This window comes from Carlito syrichta, unplaced genomic scaffold (genome assembly GCF_000164805.1).
Source record: "Carlito syrichta isolate Samal-C Ts95f unplaced genomic scaffold, Tarsius_syrichta-2.0.1 Scaffold153648, whole genome shotgun sequence".
In the NCBI taxonomy this organism is placed as follows: domain Eukaryota; kingdom Metazoa; phylum Chordata; class Mammalia; order Primates; family Tarsiidae; genus Carlito; species Carlito syrichta.
This window is the reverse complement of record NW_007097744.1, coordinates 62,596-82,824: the sequence shown is the minus strand read 5'-3', so window position 1 is coordinate 82,824 and position 20,229 is coordinate 62,596. Positions and strand designations below refer to the sequence as shown.

Sequence of the window (20,229 nt, the reverse complement as noted above, 5' to 3'; positions counted from 1 at the left end):
CTCTGAGAAGGGGAGCGCACCATCCTATATCAATGCTAGGCAAATGAGATGTAGTTACTGTCCACACTATTGATTGCCCATTGCTTGACAAATCATCCTGTGGTTCTGCCCTTCACCGACCTTCTTAGCACACTCTGCTCCAGTTCCACTCAGCCCCTAGGACTCTCTAAGTCTCAAAGATCTGTGTCCAACGTCAAAATCCCTACACAGCTGACTTGGCATTATGCAGCCTCCGCTGGTCATTTATCCAAGTAATTTAACAAGAGTGAGAGATCAGGGCTACGACGCATTTACATCTTACAAGTAAATGGTGAGCCCCCAAATATAGCCAAGTTAGAGTGCTGGGCTGGCAGATTTGGGAATATAAAGAGAACTAGGGGACCACACTCCCGAAATTGCTCGACCGCAGCTTCTCTAGGTAAGTGCTCACAAGTACCCACTTTTTCGCTCCATGTAGCTAAATGAGGTTTCCAGTCAAGGAGGGAAGGCAACACAGTAGCCCTTACTGAGGGCCTACTATGTGTAAGGTCCCATATTAAGGGCAATGCCAGAGAGAAGATGGCAAGACAAGACACCTACCTTTCAAGAAGAGTTTACAAGGGTTGGAAAGACAAAAATATAAGCAATTGCAAGGGAAAAATAAAGACCTGCAGAACAAATCTGAGTATAATGTGTAACTCCTCCTCTGATCATTTAGGTCAATGTTATACCATCCAGTTAGCAAGTTAACATGCTAACTTGTGGTATCTCTTTTGTAATTGCTCAAATTATTATTTGAAAATTTTAAGGTTATTTAATTTTTTTCCCCATGTCGGGATTTCTGGGAGATGACTTTGGGAAGAAATCATACCAAGCAGTTTATCTATCTTAGAATGTGTCATAGTCCAATTATTGACGGGTTTGCAAACTGGCCTTGCACAGCATGTCTTGTGTAGCATGACTTTGGAGTGAGTCATGTCTGCCAGTGCAATAGTGTCCCTCAGAGTGACTCTAGCTTTCAAAGACTTGTGTTGCTTTGATTTTAGACCATCATCTCCACTGGAGAACATTCTTTCATAGACTCATGGAGCTGAAAGGAATCTTGGAGATTTTCTGGCTCATCTGTTTCATTTTACAGAAGGAAAAAAAAAATCACAACAACTACTTAATAGAACTAGTATTAGAAATCTGTGACTCTGCCTCTAAGTCTTATTTCTTTTGAACTAAGGATTCAAAATATAATATGTGATTATTTAATTTTTTCTGAGGAACTTGTTAGAACTTTAGGATATAACTGGAGGTTATTAGAGAGGCATAAAAGAACAAGGAAGGAGACAACCAGAACAGTAAGCCAAATGCTGAAAAATCTGTTCCTGCCTAAGCAGGATTTCATGGCATGTTCTTCTAGTTCTATTCAAAGTACTGTATGGTAAATGGGAAATTCATTTAAATTAAATGTAATATTGAAAATTTTTCAGACTTCATACGTCATTGAAATAACCACATAGTTTATAAACTCCTAGAGCTGAAATTCCTTAGTTCTAGATACAATTTCAGTTGCCCTATCTTCATCTTATCCAGGAAAATTTAGCCATCTAAGAGAGCACCCTTCCTAGGCCTCTTTTGTTTTGTTTTTTTTTGAGTCGGAGTCTCACTCTGTCACCCAGACTGGAATGCAGTGCACGCTCACAGCCACCACAGCCTCGACCTGCTGGGCTCAGGCAATCCTTCCGACCTCCCTTACAAGTAGCTGGAACTATAGGCACGCGCCTATGACGCCTGGCTAATTTTTTGATTTATTGTAGAGATGGGGTCTCACCATGTTACCCAGGCTGGTTTCAAACCCCTGAGCTTGGGTAATCCTCTAGCTTCAGTCTCACAAAGTGCTGGGATTACAAGCTTGAGCCACCGCACCCAGCCTCTAGGTCTCTTAAAGAAGACTTTGTCCAAAATCCATAACTTTTTTCCTACTGCTGAAAAACTTTGACAACTGCTCCAAGACATTCAAGTTATAAACTTTATTTCCTGACTCCTCACAGGCCCCTAATTAGAAGCAATGTCTCTCTAAATTCCCATAATACTTCATTTAGACTCTTACAAAATAAGTCTTATTCTTCCTTGTTTAAAGATTTATTTAAGCATTTCTCTTAGCACTTATTAAATTTTGCATTTCTGTAGGGCAGAAATTGTACTTTATTCTTCTTTGCACCCCTTTAAGGACTGAGACAATATTTGTACACACAGAAACTTCTTAAAACAAGTATTAATCAAATGTTGTAATTAGCCAATTGTTTAAATAATGATGACTTTAATCAAATGTAAAAATGCAAAACAGCAAATTTACTTTATTCCACATCATTCATTGTGTATCTATTTAAATGTAGATAAACTAGAACAAGTTTTCTATATTTATTCAAATGCTTTATAGTTCATCTGGGGTTTTGTCTGTTTGTTTTTTATTTTTTGAATAATCTCCAAGAAGACATTGCATTCCTGAAGGACACTGACCATCACTTGGGAAACAAGAAGGTAAGAGTTACTTTCAGCTTAATCATAAATGCAATAATTGCTATTAGCAAACATTATTTTATATATTCTCATACTTGCCACACTCATAAGAAGGTGAAATTGATGAATTTGAAACCAATTACTTAAGTACTCTTAAAGACAGATTACAAAATACATATGTTTTACCAAAGGAAGAACGGATTCCTAAATTCGCTCATTACACTTAAGTGTCCAAAACACAGGGCAGAATTTGGACATGCAAGCTCCAGGTCAATGTACAGTTGGCTCAGAACGTGATTTTGATTGGATCAAAATTCAGTCTTCACACGCAGGTTGTCTTGGCTGCTAGTTGAGCAGAGTCTGCACCCCTGAATCCACATAGCTATACCCTCACATGCAATGCTGAAAGAACAAGGAGAGATCAGTTCAAACTTATGCCCAGTGTGGTAATAAAAAACCCTTTCTCCTAAAATTTGTGCTTATTGGAGGTAATTCTAGAAGAGTTAGGGGTAAAAAGGCCAAAGTGTAATTGAGTCCTGACAACATCACTGCTGACAAGATACAGCAGCTGTGAAATTCCCAAGAAAGGGATAAAAGTCAAGAGAGATGTCAAGGTACACCAAGAGCAGAGAGAGAGGGGAACACTCAGGAGGCAGGTGATGGAGATTAGACGGGTGGGGGTGGCCATCTCAACTAGAAGGTCCTTAAAGACCACAACAGAGGAGGTATTTGAAGGGGCTCAGCTATGCAACATACTCTTGGGACAGCAAAGGGGCTAATTAAGGGAACGTCTGATGGTAGGGCTCAGGGGGCAACATGAGTCACACCTAGAGAGTTGAGTCAGATCTAACAAGGTAAAATTTATCAGTCAAGAATGAGTGGTTTTACCCTGGGATCCCAACACACAGTTGCATAAATATAGGAAGAAGATCTGACTTAACAACCGTACATGGAGAGGATTGGGTGGTGAGTCAGCAGTGTGATGTTGTTGCCAACGGGCAGTCACCACCTCATGCATTTACACCTAGGTCAGGAGAGGTGAAGGCACACTCTGGTGGAGGATGACATGTGGTTTGGATATCACACTGTAAGAGATTAACAAGAGTGGGTTCAGGGTAGAGTGACCGGGTGGTAACGACGATTTGGAAGCATGCCATAGAAAAAGCAAGTGAAGATAGAGATGGGACTATTTAACATGGAGAAGATAACACTAAGGAGAATGCAGAACAGCCATCAAACAGGTGAAGAGTTGTCTTATAGGAAGATTTGAACTTTTTCTGTTGTTATCAAGAGATGAAATGAGAATCTGTTGTCCTGATGGAATAGAGAGCCAGATTTTAATTTAAAACAAGAAGAATCTTTAACGTGTCAAACCTGAACATGGACACACTTTTACAAGAATATTCCTGGGAAAAATCAAGCATCATCTAGGTAATACAACTAGAAGACATTGGATTCTGAGTCTGGTTAGAATAGAGTAGGTGGAAGGTGTCACTGAAAACTGGTAGTGACTTGAGGCCCAAGTGGAAAGGTCTTGTTTTTCCAAGAGAACTAAAAATATGGCTATTATATTACAAAAACTATCAATTATTATCATCTTTCCCCATCTTCAGTCTTTATTTTTTTATATTGTCATCACAAGTTTTACACTATCCAGGCAATGCCAGTACTATTAATTCACTTAATAACTTTATTTACATGGTTCATTTTTTTCTTAGATTTGTCTTTTTATTTTCCTATATTTTTGCTATGAAAGTATGGACCAGCAACATCAGCATCAGCTGAGAAATTTCTAAGGTATTTAAAATCTCAAATCCCATTCAAGACCTACGAAGATTTACAGTTGGTTCCAGACGCCCATTAAAGTCTGAGAGACACTGTTTGTATACCACCAGTATTGATGGATGTACCACGTTCCCTAAATGTTAAGCAAACATTATCCTATTTTTATCAATTCTGATTTTTTTACACATTTCTTGCAAAATGTTGTCTCTGAAATGGGATGCATATTAGAATCCATAAAAGGAGTATTATAGTTTAAGTAAGCTGCATTTTTTATATGTGAAGCGTACAATTAATTGTATCTTGGATTTTGATAAAATAAGGCAATAGACTTTAAAACAAGCATACAATTGTTAAATTAAGAGATAGTTGCCTCAAATCACTTTGTGTACAAGCAGTGGAGCTATGCCATGATTTTAGTTCTAGAAAAGCAAAGTCATTTTATAAAAACAAAACAATGCTTTAAACCTTAGTGGCACCCAAAGACAACTCTGAAGTCGCTGTGAAAAAAATCAGATTCCCTGTTCTCAACCACAGAGAATCTGTTGCAGATTATTCTGATGTGGATCATCCTCCAACAACACGCTTTTGTTGTTGCTGTTGGCTTGTTGGTTTATTTGTTTTGAGTTGGGGTCTCACGCTGTGGCCCAGGTTGAAGTGCAGTGGTATGATACCAGCTCACCACAGCCTCTATCTCTTGGACTCAGGCGATCCTTTCACCTCAGACTCCCAAGCAGCTGGGAATACAAAAGCGCACCACCACACCTGGCTAATTTTTTTTAAAGTTTTGTAGAGACAAAGTTTCACTATGTTGTCCAGGCTTGTCTTGAACTCCTGGGCTCAAATGATTCTTCTGCCTCAGCCTCCCAAAGTGTTGGAATTATGGGCATGAACCACCACATCTAGCCACAATACTTTTATATATTATGTTTAAGTCAAGCTAAACAATATAAAGTTGTAAACCTGTAACCTGTCAGGATTTCCTCATACAATAGAGCAGCCATTCTCAAAATGTGGCCTGTAGATCCTTAGAGATCCCCAAGAACTTTTCAGGAGACATGTGAAGTTCAAACAATTTCAGAATAATACCCATGACTTAAAATTTTAACAGTAAAAATTGTTAATTTATTATATCTCAATTCTTCAGTATATATCTTTTTAATACTTGATGTGATGATATGAGCAGTTCATCAAAGTTTGACGGTTGTCTTGTGGAACAGTAAATGTGCAGTTGTATGAGTTGCAAACTGAACTAGCCACTGCATTCATGAAGCACCAATATACTTGAAAGACAAACGACCCAACGCGGTGGCTCAAGCCTGTAATCCCAGCACTTTGGGAGACCAAGGCAAGAGGATTGCCTGAGCCCAGGAGATCGAGACTGACCTAGGCAACTTGGTGAGACCTTGTCTCTACAGTAAATCAGAAAATTAGCCAGGCATGGTAACGCTCCTATAGTTCTGGCTACTTGGAAGCCTGAGGCAGAAGGATCACCTGAGCCCAGCATGTTGACACTGGGGTAGCCGTAAGCATGCCACTGCACTCCAGCCTGGGCAATAGAGTGAGACTCTGACTCGAAGGAAGGAAGGAAGGAAGGAAGGAAGGAAGGAAGGAAGGAAGGAAGGAAGGAAGGAAGGAAGGAAGGCAAACTTATGGACAAACTATTGTTACTCAGACCTGAATTTTTGGCAAACATGTTCTCAAAAAGGAGCAAAGTTATTGTATTTTGAGGAAAAAATTGATAGGATTTGTCACTAATGATAACTTTGAGACTTCAAGCAAAAATTAGAATACATATAGGAAAGCATGTATCTGCCACCATGAGCTTGACAGCTTCCTAGAACTGAAAGAATGTTTTAATATATCACAGTGGTGATATTAATGTTGTGTTTTTTTAATATTGTATAATAAATGTGTCAACATTTGGGAGTACGATATAATTCAGTGAGCCAGTATTTTCCATAACCAATGTATGATGTCCATATATGGGGAAAAGATCCATTCAAAGTGCAAGACAGACAAGTGGATTGTAGTGTAAGAGAGTACAAAATGTTTGTAGATATGGTTTCAGATTCCACATTGCAACTAGCCTTTAAGAAACTACCACTTGCTGAGAAAGTTCCTCAGTCCTCTTTATGTGTGGTTGCCAAGTCAGATCTCCCTTTTGTAATGGATTTGATAGCAATTTTAAATGAATTAATAAATTTTTTTTAATTTTTTTCAATTTTCAATTTTTAAAAAATTAAGTTGGAGTCTCACTCTGTCGCCCAGACCATAGTGCTGTGGCACACTCACAGTCACCCCAGTGTCGACCTGCTGGACACCCGCAGTCATTCCACCTCAGTCTTTCAAGTAGCCGGAACTACAGGCACGCACTACCACACCAAGCTAATTTTTTGTTTATTGTAGAGATGAGGTCTCGCCAAGTTGCCTAGGCTGGTCTCGAACCCGCGGGCTCGGGCAATCCACTTGCCTTGGCCTCCCAAAGTGCTGGAATTACAGGCTGGGGCACCGAGTCTGGCCTCAATTTTAATTTCTAATATGGTAAATATTGATAGATATGAGTTACATAAACTAAAACTCATGAAACTCTCAGTTATTTAATGTTAAGAGTGTAAAGAGAGTCAGGTTCTGTGGCTCACATCTGTAATCACAACACTTTGGAAGATGGAGGTGAGAGGATTGCCTGAGCCCAGGAGTTCAAGACCTGCCTGGGCAAACTTGGTGAGACCACGTCTCTACAATAAGTGAAAAAAATTAGCTGGGTGCAGTGGTGTGCATCTGAAGTTCCAGCTACTTGAATGACTGAGGCGGAAGGATCACCTGAGCCCAGCAGGCCAAGGCTGCAGTAGCCGTGAGCATGCCACTGCACTCCAGCCTGGGCAACAGAGTGAGACTCTAACTCAAAAAAATAGAAAAGAGTGTAAAGGGGTCCTGAGACTACAAAGTTTGAGAACCATTGCTATAGTGAAATTCGCTTAAGACAGAATGCTAGGGACTACCTTCAGAGAAATGAGGGAGAAAGTCAGTGAATTAATTCTTCCTCATCCTCCAGATAGTAACTTTAAAGATTTTATTGCAGTTCAGAAGCCCTCTTTGAAACTATATTAAATTCCAGTCTCTTACTACAAAAGTCCACAGGTGTTTCAACAGAGCCACTGGCCAAAGGGAAACTAAAATGCAGTTGATGTGAATAAAGCCCAGCGGGAAGCACATGGTTCTCTTTCTGTAAAATAGAACTTGACAGAATCACAGGAAGGGCTATTTAAACAATGGCCCTAATGAAGATCAGTTTCATAAAAGCTAAGATGGGGAGACAGAATTATATCATATTCAACTTTCCTATTTTAAAAAGAGAACATAAAAAGACGTTATTTTTAAAAATATGAATTATTTCTTAAAAGAGATGTGTGTGTGTGTGTAATTTAACTCTGTTTTATGTCAGTTACAGGAGAAGGAATAGGAGGGAAAAGAGGAGAGAAAGAAAGGATAGAAGGGAGAGATGTGAGTAAAACAAGTAGCAGAACAAAGGGAAAAGAAATCCAGAGAATGCGTGAGAGAAGCAAGTGCAGAGAGGAAGAAAAGGAATCATAAAGTCACACAACCTGCAGGAACCTTAGACATGAGTGAGGCTGGCTGCTTCGTGATAAGTGGAAAGAGATTGAGGCCCAGAGAAGTTAAGTGGTTTGGTCAGTACTGGGAATTAAATATGAACTTTCTGGAATCTGTGAAGGGAAAATACATTATACAGGTTTTAAAAAGAAGAAGGGAAAATACGTACAGAGAAGGGCAAAAAATGTCAACAAAGGGAGATGGTTTGGGAGAGTTACATAAGCAATAAGAGACTTGTATCAGCCGGGCTCGGTGGCTCAGCCTGTAATCCTGCGCCTTTGGGAGGCTGAGGTGAGTGGATTGCCTAAACCCGCGGGTTCGAGACCTGCCTGGGCAGCAAGACCTCATCTCTACAATAAATCAAGAAATCAGCCGGCGTGGTAGCGCACACTTGTAATTCCGGCTACTCGGAAGGCTGAGGCGGAAGGATCGCAGGAGCCCAGCAGGTCGAGGCTGCGGCAGCCAGGAGCGGCCACTGCACTCCAGTCTGGGTGACAGAGTGAGACTCCAACTAAAAAAAAAAAAAGAGAGAGAGAGACTTGTATCCACCTATGTCACGCACTTGCACACACACACACACACACAAGCGCATATTATGCAGCAAGTTCTAAAGCAGGTGGTAGTCCATTAAACAGTGTTTGTTACACCCTGACAGTGCTACACACAATTAAAGTTAGAAATCACAGTGCTAGGCTCAGTACTTCCCAACTCTACTATGCATAGAAATCAAATGGGTAGAATGCAGGTTCTGATTCCAAAATCTAGGATGAGTCTGAAAGTCTGCATTTTCTAGTAAACTCCTGGGTAATGCTGATGCAAGAGTTCCAGGATCAGACTTGGAGCAGTTCTCTTTGGTCCCTGGACCAGCAGCATTTGTGTCATCTAGGAACTTGCCAGAAATGCCCATTTTCAAGACCCACCCTGGACTCCCTAAATCAGAAACTGGGGATGGAATCCAACCTCTGTGTTTTAACAAGTTCTTCAGGGGATCCTTGTGTGTTAAAGTTGGGGACCATTGCACTGGGCCATCATCCTTCCCATCACCTTGTTAACTAAACAAGTGTGACAATCTTTACATTCAAGTAACTTACTTTTCACTGGACTATCTGAAATGTCTGTGAAGAATTCTCAGCATTCCAATAACTACTTTAAAAGGCTCTTAAGATTTTAGGACGACACCGAGGTCACAAGGCTCAAATGCCACGAACAATTTAGAAAATGCTTCTTGAAGACTCCTTTATTGGACTCAGTTGGTTCTAATTGGCCTCTAATTGGTTCAGACTTGCGCACATCCAAAACTGACATCCAGAGAGAAAAAAGTTCATGCTTTTTTCTTAGAATAAAATATTCTCTTTAGCTCATTCTCACACACCCGAAGCCACAAGACTTACCCATAGATCCTTCAGGACCCAGGTTCATCCTATACGTATGAGCCATTGAATCTGGTCCCCTGTCTGAATGGAAATAACAGATAGGGGCCCTGCAGATTCAGCAGTCCCCTAAGCACAAGATTTAGCCTCCACTCTGGTCTTCCCAGTTCCCTGCAGTCATGAGCTCTGATGCAGAGATGGCCATTTTTGGAGAAGCAGCTCCCTATCTCCGGAAATCAGAGAAGGAGAGAATTGAGGCTCAAAATCGTCCATTCGATTCTAAGAAAGCCTGCTTTGCAGTGGATGATAAGGAAATGTATGTGAAAGGTTCGATCCAGAGCAGGGAAAATGACAAAGTCACAGTCAAGACCCTCGATGACCGGGTAAGTGTTGAAACCAGATGTATTTTTTAACATTATTTTATTTTATTCTATTCTATTCTATTCTATTCTATTCTATTCTATTTTATTTGAGTTGGAGTCTTACTCCCTTGCCCAGGCTGGAGTGCAGGGGCACGTTCATGGCCACACCAGCATTGACCTGCTGGGCTCCAGTAATCCTTCCACCTCGGCCTTCCAAGTAACCGGAACTACAGGCACACGGCTGGCTAATTTTTCTTTTTTTTATTTATTGTAGAGATGATGTCTCACCATGTTGCCCAGGCTGTTCTCAAACCCACGGGCTTAGGCAATCCTCTCGCCTCGGCCTCCCAAAGTGCTGGGATTATAGGCTTCAGCCACTGTCTTTGATAATATGTCTTTGACAATATGCGCATCCTCATTTTTCTTCGAAGTGGAATATTAGAAATGCATGCGGAGTCACAGGAATCTGAAGACTGAACAAAACATAATTGATCTGGTCTGCAGTGAAGTAGTAGGCAAAAGCTACTAGTATGTGCACCTTTGCTTGTGCCTCTTTCCTTCTCTGAAGACTAGGTTGTGAGAGGTTTAGTGGGGTTTGCTTTGGTGGAAAGCGGAATCGAGAATGGAAGACATTGGATTACATAAGGGAGAGATTGGTGATGATTGCTGCCAGACAGACCAACCAAATATAGCTCTCTGGGCTGCAGAGTGACTCTTTCAGAAGTAGTTCAGGGAGTATTACCTCATTTAATGTGGAAAATTACAGTGGACTATTCAATACTCACTGGACATCCACCAGGTCTGGGTCACAGTGTCAGTCATTTTGCAAATATATTTCGGTACCTGCTTTCCCAAAGTTTACCATCTAGTATAGAAATCAAGCTGTATATAGCAGGTATGAATTTCAGTTCACAAACTCAGGTACTTGGGACAGATCTTGCTTTTATTTTTTATATTGAACTTAACCTCTAAGTCTAGCTCCTTGTCACTGGGTTGGAAAAAGAAATTTCTTTAGTCTTGGGGTTCTCTTCACCTCAGCATTGTGTCACATCTTTGGATCCTTATACAATACCACACTGGGGGCTTCACAGCCTCTCTGGAGGATCTATTAAGAAATGAGTCGCAGTCCCTAAAGTTTCAGGATACAGATTTTCCAGCTTCCCTTTGGATACCTTGGATATCTCTTTCTAGTCTAGGGTGATAGGGCTGGTATAGAAATGTGGCCTGTACTAGCAAATTCCCTTCCTTTTACCTTCCCTGTAAAACTCTCAAATCTTTCCTAGGGACTGTTCAAAAACATAATCTGGCAAGTCTTACAGGCTCTTTCTCTTCCCTGCCCTATTTTCCACCTCTCCTGAGTAATGGAGTGCAAAGCCAGGCTGAATGGGGGAGAGAGGTGGGAAAAACATAGAGGAGAAAAATAAAGCAATAGTCTCAAAATACTGTTCAGCATGAAAAATGATGCAACTCCATGATGCAAGTACTCTGCTGTAACTATTAGAGCAGAGGGAACCTGGAAGCAACAGGAAAGAGAGGAAATGGATCGTTGGAAGAGGTGGAGCTTGAGCTGAGCTTTGACGGTTTCTAAAGAAAATCTTAATGAATATATTCCAGTCAAAGGAAACCACATGAGCAGGGGATTGAGATGGAAATGCACAGAACATATTGGAACAGTTCTTTCTAACCTTCCAACCTTTGTCTCATCATGGCATTCACAGCAAATAGGCAACTTGCCCTGGCCTTGGCTACCTAAGCCCCCTTAAGACACCCTGAGGGCCGAAGGGCTCTATATCTCTGAACACCTGTACCCCACTCCCGGTACACACTACTCCTGCAAGAAGACTGGTAACATCAGACTGGAATTGATTTGTAGTTTTACCAGAATCAGGTTCATCAAAAACAATTATTTATGGATCACCTCTGGGCATGAAAATGATCCATAAACTTATCCATTGTAATGGGGCAGTCACGTCACCATATCTCACTACTTCCACTGCTCCAATAAAGTGGGGTATGGACTATTGGCATGCCCATTTATCACCTGTTCTTCTCAATACCCAGACGCTCACTCTGAAAGGTGACCAGGTCTTCCCCATGAACCCTCCCAAATTTGACAAGATCGAGGACATGGCCATGATGACTCACCTGCACGAGCCCGCTGTGCTGTACAACCTCAAAGAGCGTTATGCAGCCTGGATGATCTACGTGAGTGCCCCTAAACATCTTTTTATAATTTACCTCTCTGAGTTAAATCAAGATCCGAATGAAAAATTTTCTGATTTTCCCAGACCTACTCAGGCCTCTTCTGTGTCACCGTCAACCCCTACAAGTGGCTGCCGGTGTACAACCCCGAGGTGGTGTCTGCCTACCGAGGCAAAAAGCGCCAGGAGGCCCCACCCCACATCTTTTCCATCTCGGACAACGCCTACCAGTTCATGCTGACTGGTGAGCAATTTCTTTGATTCATATATTTTTGAAGTCATTCTTAGTTCATTATTCAAGGCCTTCACGGGTGCCTTGGTCATCTGAATAATACAATGATCAAAGTAATCTTAGGAAATTCAGATGACTTGAGGATGAAAATCCAGGGGTACAACATGTTTCATCACCAGTGGTAATGGCTTAAGCCACTAAGTTCATGCTTATTGGGGGGAACACAAGGAGAAGCCCTGCCCCTACTGCCAAAGAATCCCCATACGAACATACTTGGAAGAGAAACTGTATTAGTAGCCACCCAGAGAATACAAAGCAGGGGAAATGAGTAAAGCAGTGTCCTTTCACCTGCCTTCTTCCCCAAACTCAGGTTCCCCTTTCCCTCCCTAAATTTCCAGAATAATAGTAGAGCAGTAAAGCAGTATAAATATTGTCATGCCATTATGCCTGATATCAAGTCTGTCTGCTCAACTTTTACCTGACTTGACTTGGCACAGATATAGGAAGTAAAAGTAAACATTTGTAGGCCGGGCTCAGTGGCTCAGCCTATTATCCCAGCACATTGGGAGGCTGAGATGAGTGAGACCACGGGTTCGAGACCAGCCCGGTGCAACTTGGCGAGACCTCGTCTCTACGATAAAATAATTTTTTAAAAAATAGCCGGGCATGGTAGTGCGCGTCTGTCGATCTGGCTACTCAGAAGGCTGAGGCGGAGGGCCCGCTGGAGCCCAGAAGGTCAACGCTGGAGTGGCCGTGAGCATGTGTGCCACTGCACTCCAGCCTGGGTGAAGGAGTGAGATTCCAACTCAGAAAAAAAAAAAAAAAGGTAAGCATTTGTGCTCAGAGAATTCTTAATAATCATCTAACACAACGGTGCCCAAACTTCCCTGTATCTCACATTCACAATCCTTGGCATTTCAGCAAACTTAATATTTTTCATTAATTTAATTAAAGTTACATTAATTTTAAAGGGAAGATTAATATCACTAGTTCTATTAGTTTGCTATGGCTGCTGTAACAAAGAATCACAACCTAGGTGGCTTCAACAATAGAAATTTACGGTCTCAGTTCTAGAAGCTAGAGGTGTGAGATCAGAGTGTCAACAGGGTTGTTTCCTTCTGAGGGCTGTGAAAGAGAATCTGTCCTATGCCTCTTTCCTGGCTTCAGAGATTTGCTAGCAGGAATCTTTGGTGTTCTTTGGCTTATAGAAGAAGCACCCTCATCTCTGTCTTCACATGAGGTTCTCCCTGTGTCGGTCTCCAAATTTCCTCTTTTTATAAGGATACCAGCCATATTAGATCAGAGGCAAATCCAACTCTAGTATGACCTCATCTTGACTAATTATATCTGCATCTTATTTATAACTTTATTTCCAACTAAGGTCATATTCTGAGATACTAAGGGTTAGGACTTCACTATATTAATTTTAGGGAGACACAATTCAATTTATACTCTATTATAAATGGAAAATCATTATCATTTTTCAAAAGTAGAAGGTAAAGGGAAAAGAAAAATGCAATGTCAACCAATCTGTGTCTATAAGTTCTAATTAGAAGCTGTGGCCTCCCACAAGTTCTGAACCTGAGATTTGCCCACATTCTCTAGTCACTCCCAATATTTTCCTACTTTTATATCCTGTTTGTTATTTATTTTATTTGCTTTGCCTCCCTCTGCTTTTCTAGATCGAGACAACCAGTCCATCCTCATCACGTGAGTAGCCTGTGTTTGCACCACAATGACTTAGAAACCAGTGACCTCCTTTCCACTCGCCTTTATCCTGTTTACTTTTAAATTGACAGCGGAGAATCTGGGGCTGGGAAGACAGTCAACACCAAGCGTGTCATCCAGTACTTTGCAACAATTGCAGTTACTGGGGACAAGAAAAAGGAACCACAGCCAGGCAAAATGCAGGTGAGCAGCTGCCTGCACCCAGAGGTTTATTGGGACAAGCATAATTTAAAGACTGAGTGAACACCATGTGTATGCAGGGCATGTGCTCAACAGAGAAGAGTAAATAGGAAAAACTCATTTTCTCCTCTCTGCATTCTCACACAGAACACCTATGACACCAAATGTGAGGGTGGGGCATGCCAAATAATTCTCCACTTCATTGTGGACATCAACTAGGTTTTCTACAATCCAATTCAATTCTGATACTAACTACCTAGAGATGGTGTCAGATCCCACAGGTTAAGGTCTCAGTCCCACAAGACTGCCCACACTTCAGATATGGGTCGTATGTACCAGCTTCCTGAACTTCTAATTAAGCAGTTATTAATTGGGTATTCTCATGACCCCCTCCTCAGGTTTGATAATTTCCTAGAATGGCTCTTAGAAACTCAAGGAAGCACTTTATTACATTCCCCAGTTTATTATAAAGGATACAATTCAGGAACAGTTAAATGGAAAAGATGCATAGGGTAAGGTATGAGGGAGGGGTGTGGGGCTTCCTTCCCCTCTCTGGGCACACCACACTCCCAGCACCTCCCTGTGTTCACCAACCTGAAAGCTTTCCAAACTCCTTTGTAGAAGTGGTTATGGGAGGTTTCTATTGAGGTTCCTTAAGTAGGAATATTTGGTTGGCCATTGGTGATTGACTCAACCTCCAGGCCTTCTTTCCTTCCCAGGGGTCAGTGGTAGGGCTGAAAGTTCAACTATATAATCACAGTTCACATGGCAACCAACTTCATCCTGAGGCTATCCAGGAGCCCACAACCATGAATCATCTCATTAGCATACAAAAAGACATTTATTACTACCTATATTCCAAGAGTTTTAAGAGCTGTGTACCAAGAAACTGGATGAAGACCAAAACATATATTTCTCATTATCAAATGGAGCAAAGCAGGAAGTGGTTCCACCTGAGTACACTTGGGTTCTAGCAACTGCTCCATCAGCACCAGCTAAACAACCTTGACTAACTCCACATCTTCTGAAGAAAGAGTGGTCATACCAGTGGTCCTCAAACTGGAGCACACCAAGAATCAGCAGGAGGGCTTCTTAACAAAGGATTGCAGAGCCCCAGGCCCAGAATTTCTGATCACATATGTCTAGGGTGGGACCTCATATTTTGCATTTTAATATGTTCCCAGGCAGTGTTCATGCTGCTGGTCCAGGGACCACACTTTGAGAACTACTGGGTTTGACAGTAGTTTCTAGGTTGCTCTGGACCCAGAAGGATAAGAAGTCGTGGAAGTGAGGGTAAAAACCCTGCTTTCTGTAGTGGACTTCTGAATAATAATTCTCATAAGATATTATTTACTACTTAAAAACTTTTTTAGAACCACTATTATATGATCTCTTGGGTTATTTACATAGCTCACATTCTATTTCTCCTGAACACAAATGTCTATGAGATTAGGTGGCTCACAATGCATGCAATAATAGAGGTGCATATTCTAGAAATACATGATTTATAATGAAATGTTACCAGAAAGTCAGTCTGCATGTTGCAACGGATGGGATAATGTTCCTGCCTGGAATCTGGCATGACCAGAAATCATTTCAATGCTGTGCTTCTCTAAGATAGGACCTTGAAGATGCCTCGGGTGGAGTGGGTGGGGATGGGGCTGTGGATACTGCATTGTGAATACCAGGTAGGACTGATTGACATCTCTGCCTGGACCCAGCCCAGATTACCCACACTTTTGAGTCACCAAGGGGTTACTTCAGAAAACAGCCCAAAGTCCTCTCTTTCCTCTTCTTGTTTATAATTAGGGAACCCTGGAGGATCAGATCATCCAGGCCAACCCACTGTTGGAGGCCTTTGGAAACGCCAAAACCGTGAGGAATGACAACTCCTCAAGATTTGTAAGACCCAGTCCAATTTTCAACCATCTCCCAAAAACCATACCCTCTTTTGAAATGCTGGATATGAAAAATTGCCACATGAACTAGAATATACTGGGCCTTATTTTACCTACCAAATGATTCAGGTTAATCTACCCACCTAGAATATTTTAATAGACTTTTAAGAATAGGTTGGCTTTTTCCTGACAGAGGGATGGTTTAGCTGTCCTTCCCTAACTAGTCGATATTACTTTGCAGCATCCTGAAGTCACTCACAGTGATTCAAATTCCAGAATTAGAAAGCAATTCTTTTAGGCTAAAATTGCTCTCTTTGTGTGGAAGCATTTTAAAACATAAAACTCAACTGAGTAATATCCACGAACTCAGCCATGGAAACCTTAGTGTGAATTGAGTTAGCAGATTTGACTTCTTCCAACTCAGCAGGCATTGGGAGTAGGGAAAACCTAGTGAAGGCAGGAGAAGAGCTCCAAACTTGGGAATAGATTGTTACTAAAGATATCAAAGGAAATGTCCCGTCCTTCAACATTTTACTTAGGATTGGCTCAACCAAAGAAGTATTTACTTCCATATGGGCAAATAAGCAAGCATCCAGCCCTTTATTTCATTTCATGGGCCAGGGGGACAATTTCTCAAAGGTGAAACCCTCATTTATGCCTGCAGTTGCAAAAATACCTCAGAACTTTACACATCTGATTAGTTGGATTATATCTAGCCCGCATTTTATTGTCACCCTGCAAAGATAAAATGGCTATCAATGAGAAAGTAGATACATCTATCAAGGACTGTGGGTCTGAGCCCTGACCTTTCTTTCCTTAGATGCGTCCTTTGTACTCTGTGCACGCCTATTTGCACCTCCAGTTTCCCGGGTACACACCTAAACTTCTTTTTCTTGTGGAAGATCTGGGTGCATGTTCTATGGCAGAAGTATGTTACACGTGCTTGGAGCAAGTTTGTTATCACACTAACCTGACACCAGCTTAAAGTGGAAGACAATACCTTCAGGCACACCCTATTATCATTCCCATTTATTTAGTTCATAGACCTCTCCTCTTGGCCCTGACACAGAAGTCATAATTATCTACTTATTCCATCTTCTTTTCACCCTTCAAACATTTGCAGATTAAGGATGACTTCCATCGTCTTCCATAAAGCAGCTAAAGGCACTAAAAACCTCACATTCACAATTCATACATGCCTCTACCTCACTAACTTTCCTTAGCCTTCATTCTGGAGTGAACAGCAAGGTAACATTTTTGTCCTCAAATTTTCTCAGTGTGTAGAGGACCAATTAAGCAAATAACGTAAAAAGAAGACACACACACACACACACACACACACACACACACACACACACACACACACACACAACATTTCATCTCCCTTTCCCCAGAAAAGAGAAAACCCGGATCCTCACTGGTCTTTTGGCAACCAGGGAGCCCAACCTCAGTCTGTGAGCTAGATTTTCTATAGTAAACCATAAGAGAAACTGAGGCAGGAAATCTCAAAAGTAGCATCTAGAAGCAAAAAAAGACAGTTCAACCAGGTTATCAATTCAAAGGTTTTATAAAGAGTTTGAGAATTCGGGTGAAAGAGAACAGGACAAAAACCAAGGAGGCCGTCAAGAGTAAAGTAGTCCCAAGCAGAGAGTTAGAATGGGATTCTACTGGCATCCCATGGGCTCTAGGAGCAGGAGCAGGTGCTTAGGTAGAGGTACTTGAGATTTGGCTGACCTGGCTTGGGAGTTCTGAGTGCCAGAGAGGAGGGAAGTGCTCACACTCTGGCATCCCCCCTGCTGTGATTTCACACTTCCCACACATCTGTGGCAGCACCTATTGGAGGCCAGCCCACAGAGCCATATGAGTCAAATAACTGTGGTGTTTGTTCACCTGCTATTGAACAGGGGAAGTTTATTCGGATTCATTTTGGAGCTACAGGAAAGCTGGCATCAGCGGACATCGAAACCTGTGAGTTCATACACTCTACAAATCTCTTGGTATTTGGCCACAAAACCATCCCTTGGGAACTTGAAATCACACTATTTTTTGTTATCTTAGATCTCTTAGAAAAATCCAGAGTGACGTTTCAGTTATCCAGTGAGAGAAGTTATCATATTTTTTACCAAATCATGTCAAACAAGAAGCCAGAACTAATTGGTACGTTCCTAGGCAGTCATTCTTACCTTCTAAATCAGTGACAATGGGAAAAACCCCAGAGTAAGTTGTGCACAAAATGTTCAGGGGATCTTTGTGTTCCACAGACCTGCTTCTGATCTCCACCAACCCTTTCGACTTCCCCTTTGTGAGCCAAGGAGAAGTCACAGTGGCCAGCATTGACGACAGTGAAGAACTGTTGGCGACGGATGTAAGCATGCTATTTATTTGCTTGTTGACACATAGAATTATTGAGTTTAAGAACTGAGAGCCACTTTAGTGAGCTAATGGGAAAACTAGAATCCAGGAATACTAACTGATTAGACTCAAGATCTCAGAGATCAAGAGCTCAAAGAATTAGTACAGATTGGCCCCCTCCCTACTTAGCTCCACTTACAAGAGTCCAAAATGGAAATCCAGAAGGTTCTCCAAAGCAGGCCTTCAATTCTATTCTCTAACATTTTAATTAGAATAAATTTCTGCATTTACAAGGTCTCTATTTGTCAGAAGTTTTCAGGTTACAAAACCATCTACGTGCTTCTTCAATAAATTTTAGAAAATACAAAAAAGCATAAAGCAGGAACAAAAAAAAAAAACCCACTCTTTAGTGACCTCTGCATTTTTCTTTCTACCTACTACCTTGGGTTCACCTTAAGCACCCAGAACCTCACTCAGTACACCTCTCAGGTGTGGCTTTTATATTTGCCACGGGGTTATCTGCAGAAGGTTAAGAATCATAATAACAATAGTACTAACTAAATCTATTGCATGCTTACATGCTGCAGACACTGAAATAAATGTCTTTACCTGCATTTTAACCTCAAAAACGCTTCTGGCATAGGTACCATTTGTGTCCCCCTTCACAAATGTGAAAGCTGAGTCTTAAAAATATATGTATATATAATTTCCCTGAAGACAGATTATAAATGACAAAGTGTTTAAATTCAGGTCTGCCTAACCACAGAACTTGCGTTTTTAGTTAAATTATACTGTCTCTGAGCAATTCATCTCCATCCTCACTGGCTCTACTACCACAGAAGCTGCTAGAGCTCGGGGAAAGGAGTCTTATCCACTATCCTAGGATCATTACTCTATGATCAGATTCGTAGCCTTCATTAGATGACATTTCCAGGTGTTGATAATTGTTTTAAGGCAAATAGAATATTTTTATGGTCAAATGCATTTCGGTTATCTTAAGTTTAGTAGTGTTGAAAAACTTTAAACAAATTAAATTTATCAGAGTTTATTTGAGCAAAGAATGATTCATGAATGAAACAGCCCTCAGAACCAGGGAAGATTCAGAGAGTACCACCCAGCAACGTGGGCAGGCACTATTTAGGAACAGAAAAAGGAAATGCCATACAGAAACAGAAAACAGAAACAGCTTGATTGGCCACAGCTTCACATTTAGACAAGGTCTTATATAGACAAGATCTGATGAGTTGGCAGTCTGTGATTGTCTGAGACTCAAATATTTGTTACAAGAATATACTCTTAGTTAGGTTGCAGTTTGCATACTAAGGTTGCAGTTTGCTATGTATGGAGGCCACATTAGGCCAAATTTAATTTAATTTAACAATCCTTATATGTTTTTAACCAGATTTCCCTAGTCTTCACTGACTTGTGTGCACAGAAAAGGTCAGGTTAATGGCTAATGGAAGGCTTTCAGCCCTAAGACAAGTACTCCTAAGAAATTCTAAGTCACCGGAGATGTCCTAGGACTTCACTGTGGGTGCCTAATACCAGGTGCTGCTGTTGCTCTTGCCTTTCATGGAGCATCTCCTGGACAATAGCCTAAACGGAGAATGTCTCCTTCCCCTAGGGATGACATTCTCCAAGAGGTGCCCCAGGATATATTCCTTTCACCTGGTTTTTTTCAGCATTTAGTGAAAGTCATTACTCCTTTAATCTGCAGCGGCCCTTTCCTAGGTCAAAGATATGCATCCCTGAGATGGGATGTGGATTCAAGGGATAGCCATCATGGTCTCAGAATCTCTTCTCTCCTCAGTCAGCTCCTGGAATGGGCTCTTTCTCCCCCAAAAGAAGATGCCACCCCAAGAGTGTCTCACTCTTCAATATCATTCTGCTGATGTTGGCCTCTGGGACTATCCTGCCAGATCACCAGACACGTCTAGACACGTTTTAACCCCACTGGTGAACATTGCTTAGGCTCAGGCTGAAAGCCCTGCTACATAATCAATATGTGTACTCAGAGAAGGATTT

General features: G+C 41.4%; 1 protein-coding gene across 1 annotated transcript in view; it reads left to right on the top strand.

Moving 5' to 3' along the window:
• The first annotated feature begins 2,463 nt into the window (after positions 1 to 2,463).
• Positions 2,464 to 20,229, top strand: part of MYH13 (myosin heavy chain 13) — a 60,711-nt gene continuing 42,945 nt past the window's right edge. Inside the window, exons 1-10 of the mRNA XM_008050754.1 lie at positions 2,464 to 2,508; positions 9,419 to 9,634; positions 11,675 to 11,818; positions 11,902 to 12,058; positions 13,729 to 13,756; positions 13,846 to 13,957; positions 15,764 to 15,856; positions 17,757 to 17,820; positions 17,911 to 18,009; positions 18,114 to 18,217. Of these exons, the coding sequence (XP_008048945.1) occupies positions 9,431 to 9,634; positions 11,675 to 11,818; positions 11,902 to 12,058; positions 13,729 to 13,756; positions 13,846 to 13,957; positions 15,764 to 15,856; positions 17,757 to 17,820; positions 17,911 to 18,009; positions 18,114 to 18,217 (1,005 nt within the window). The 5' untranslated portion in view covers positions 2,464 to 2,508; positions 9,419 to 9,430. The remainder of the gene's footprint in view (positions 2,509 to 9,418; positions 9,635 to 11,674; positions 11,819 to 11,901; positions 12,059 to 13,728; positions 13,757 to 13,845; positions 13,958 to 15,763; positions 15,857 to 17,756; positions 17,821 to 17,910; positions 18,010 to 18,113; positions 18,218 to 20,229) is intronic.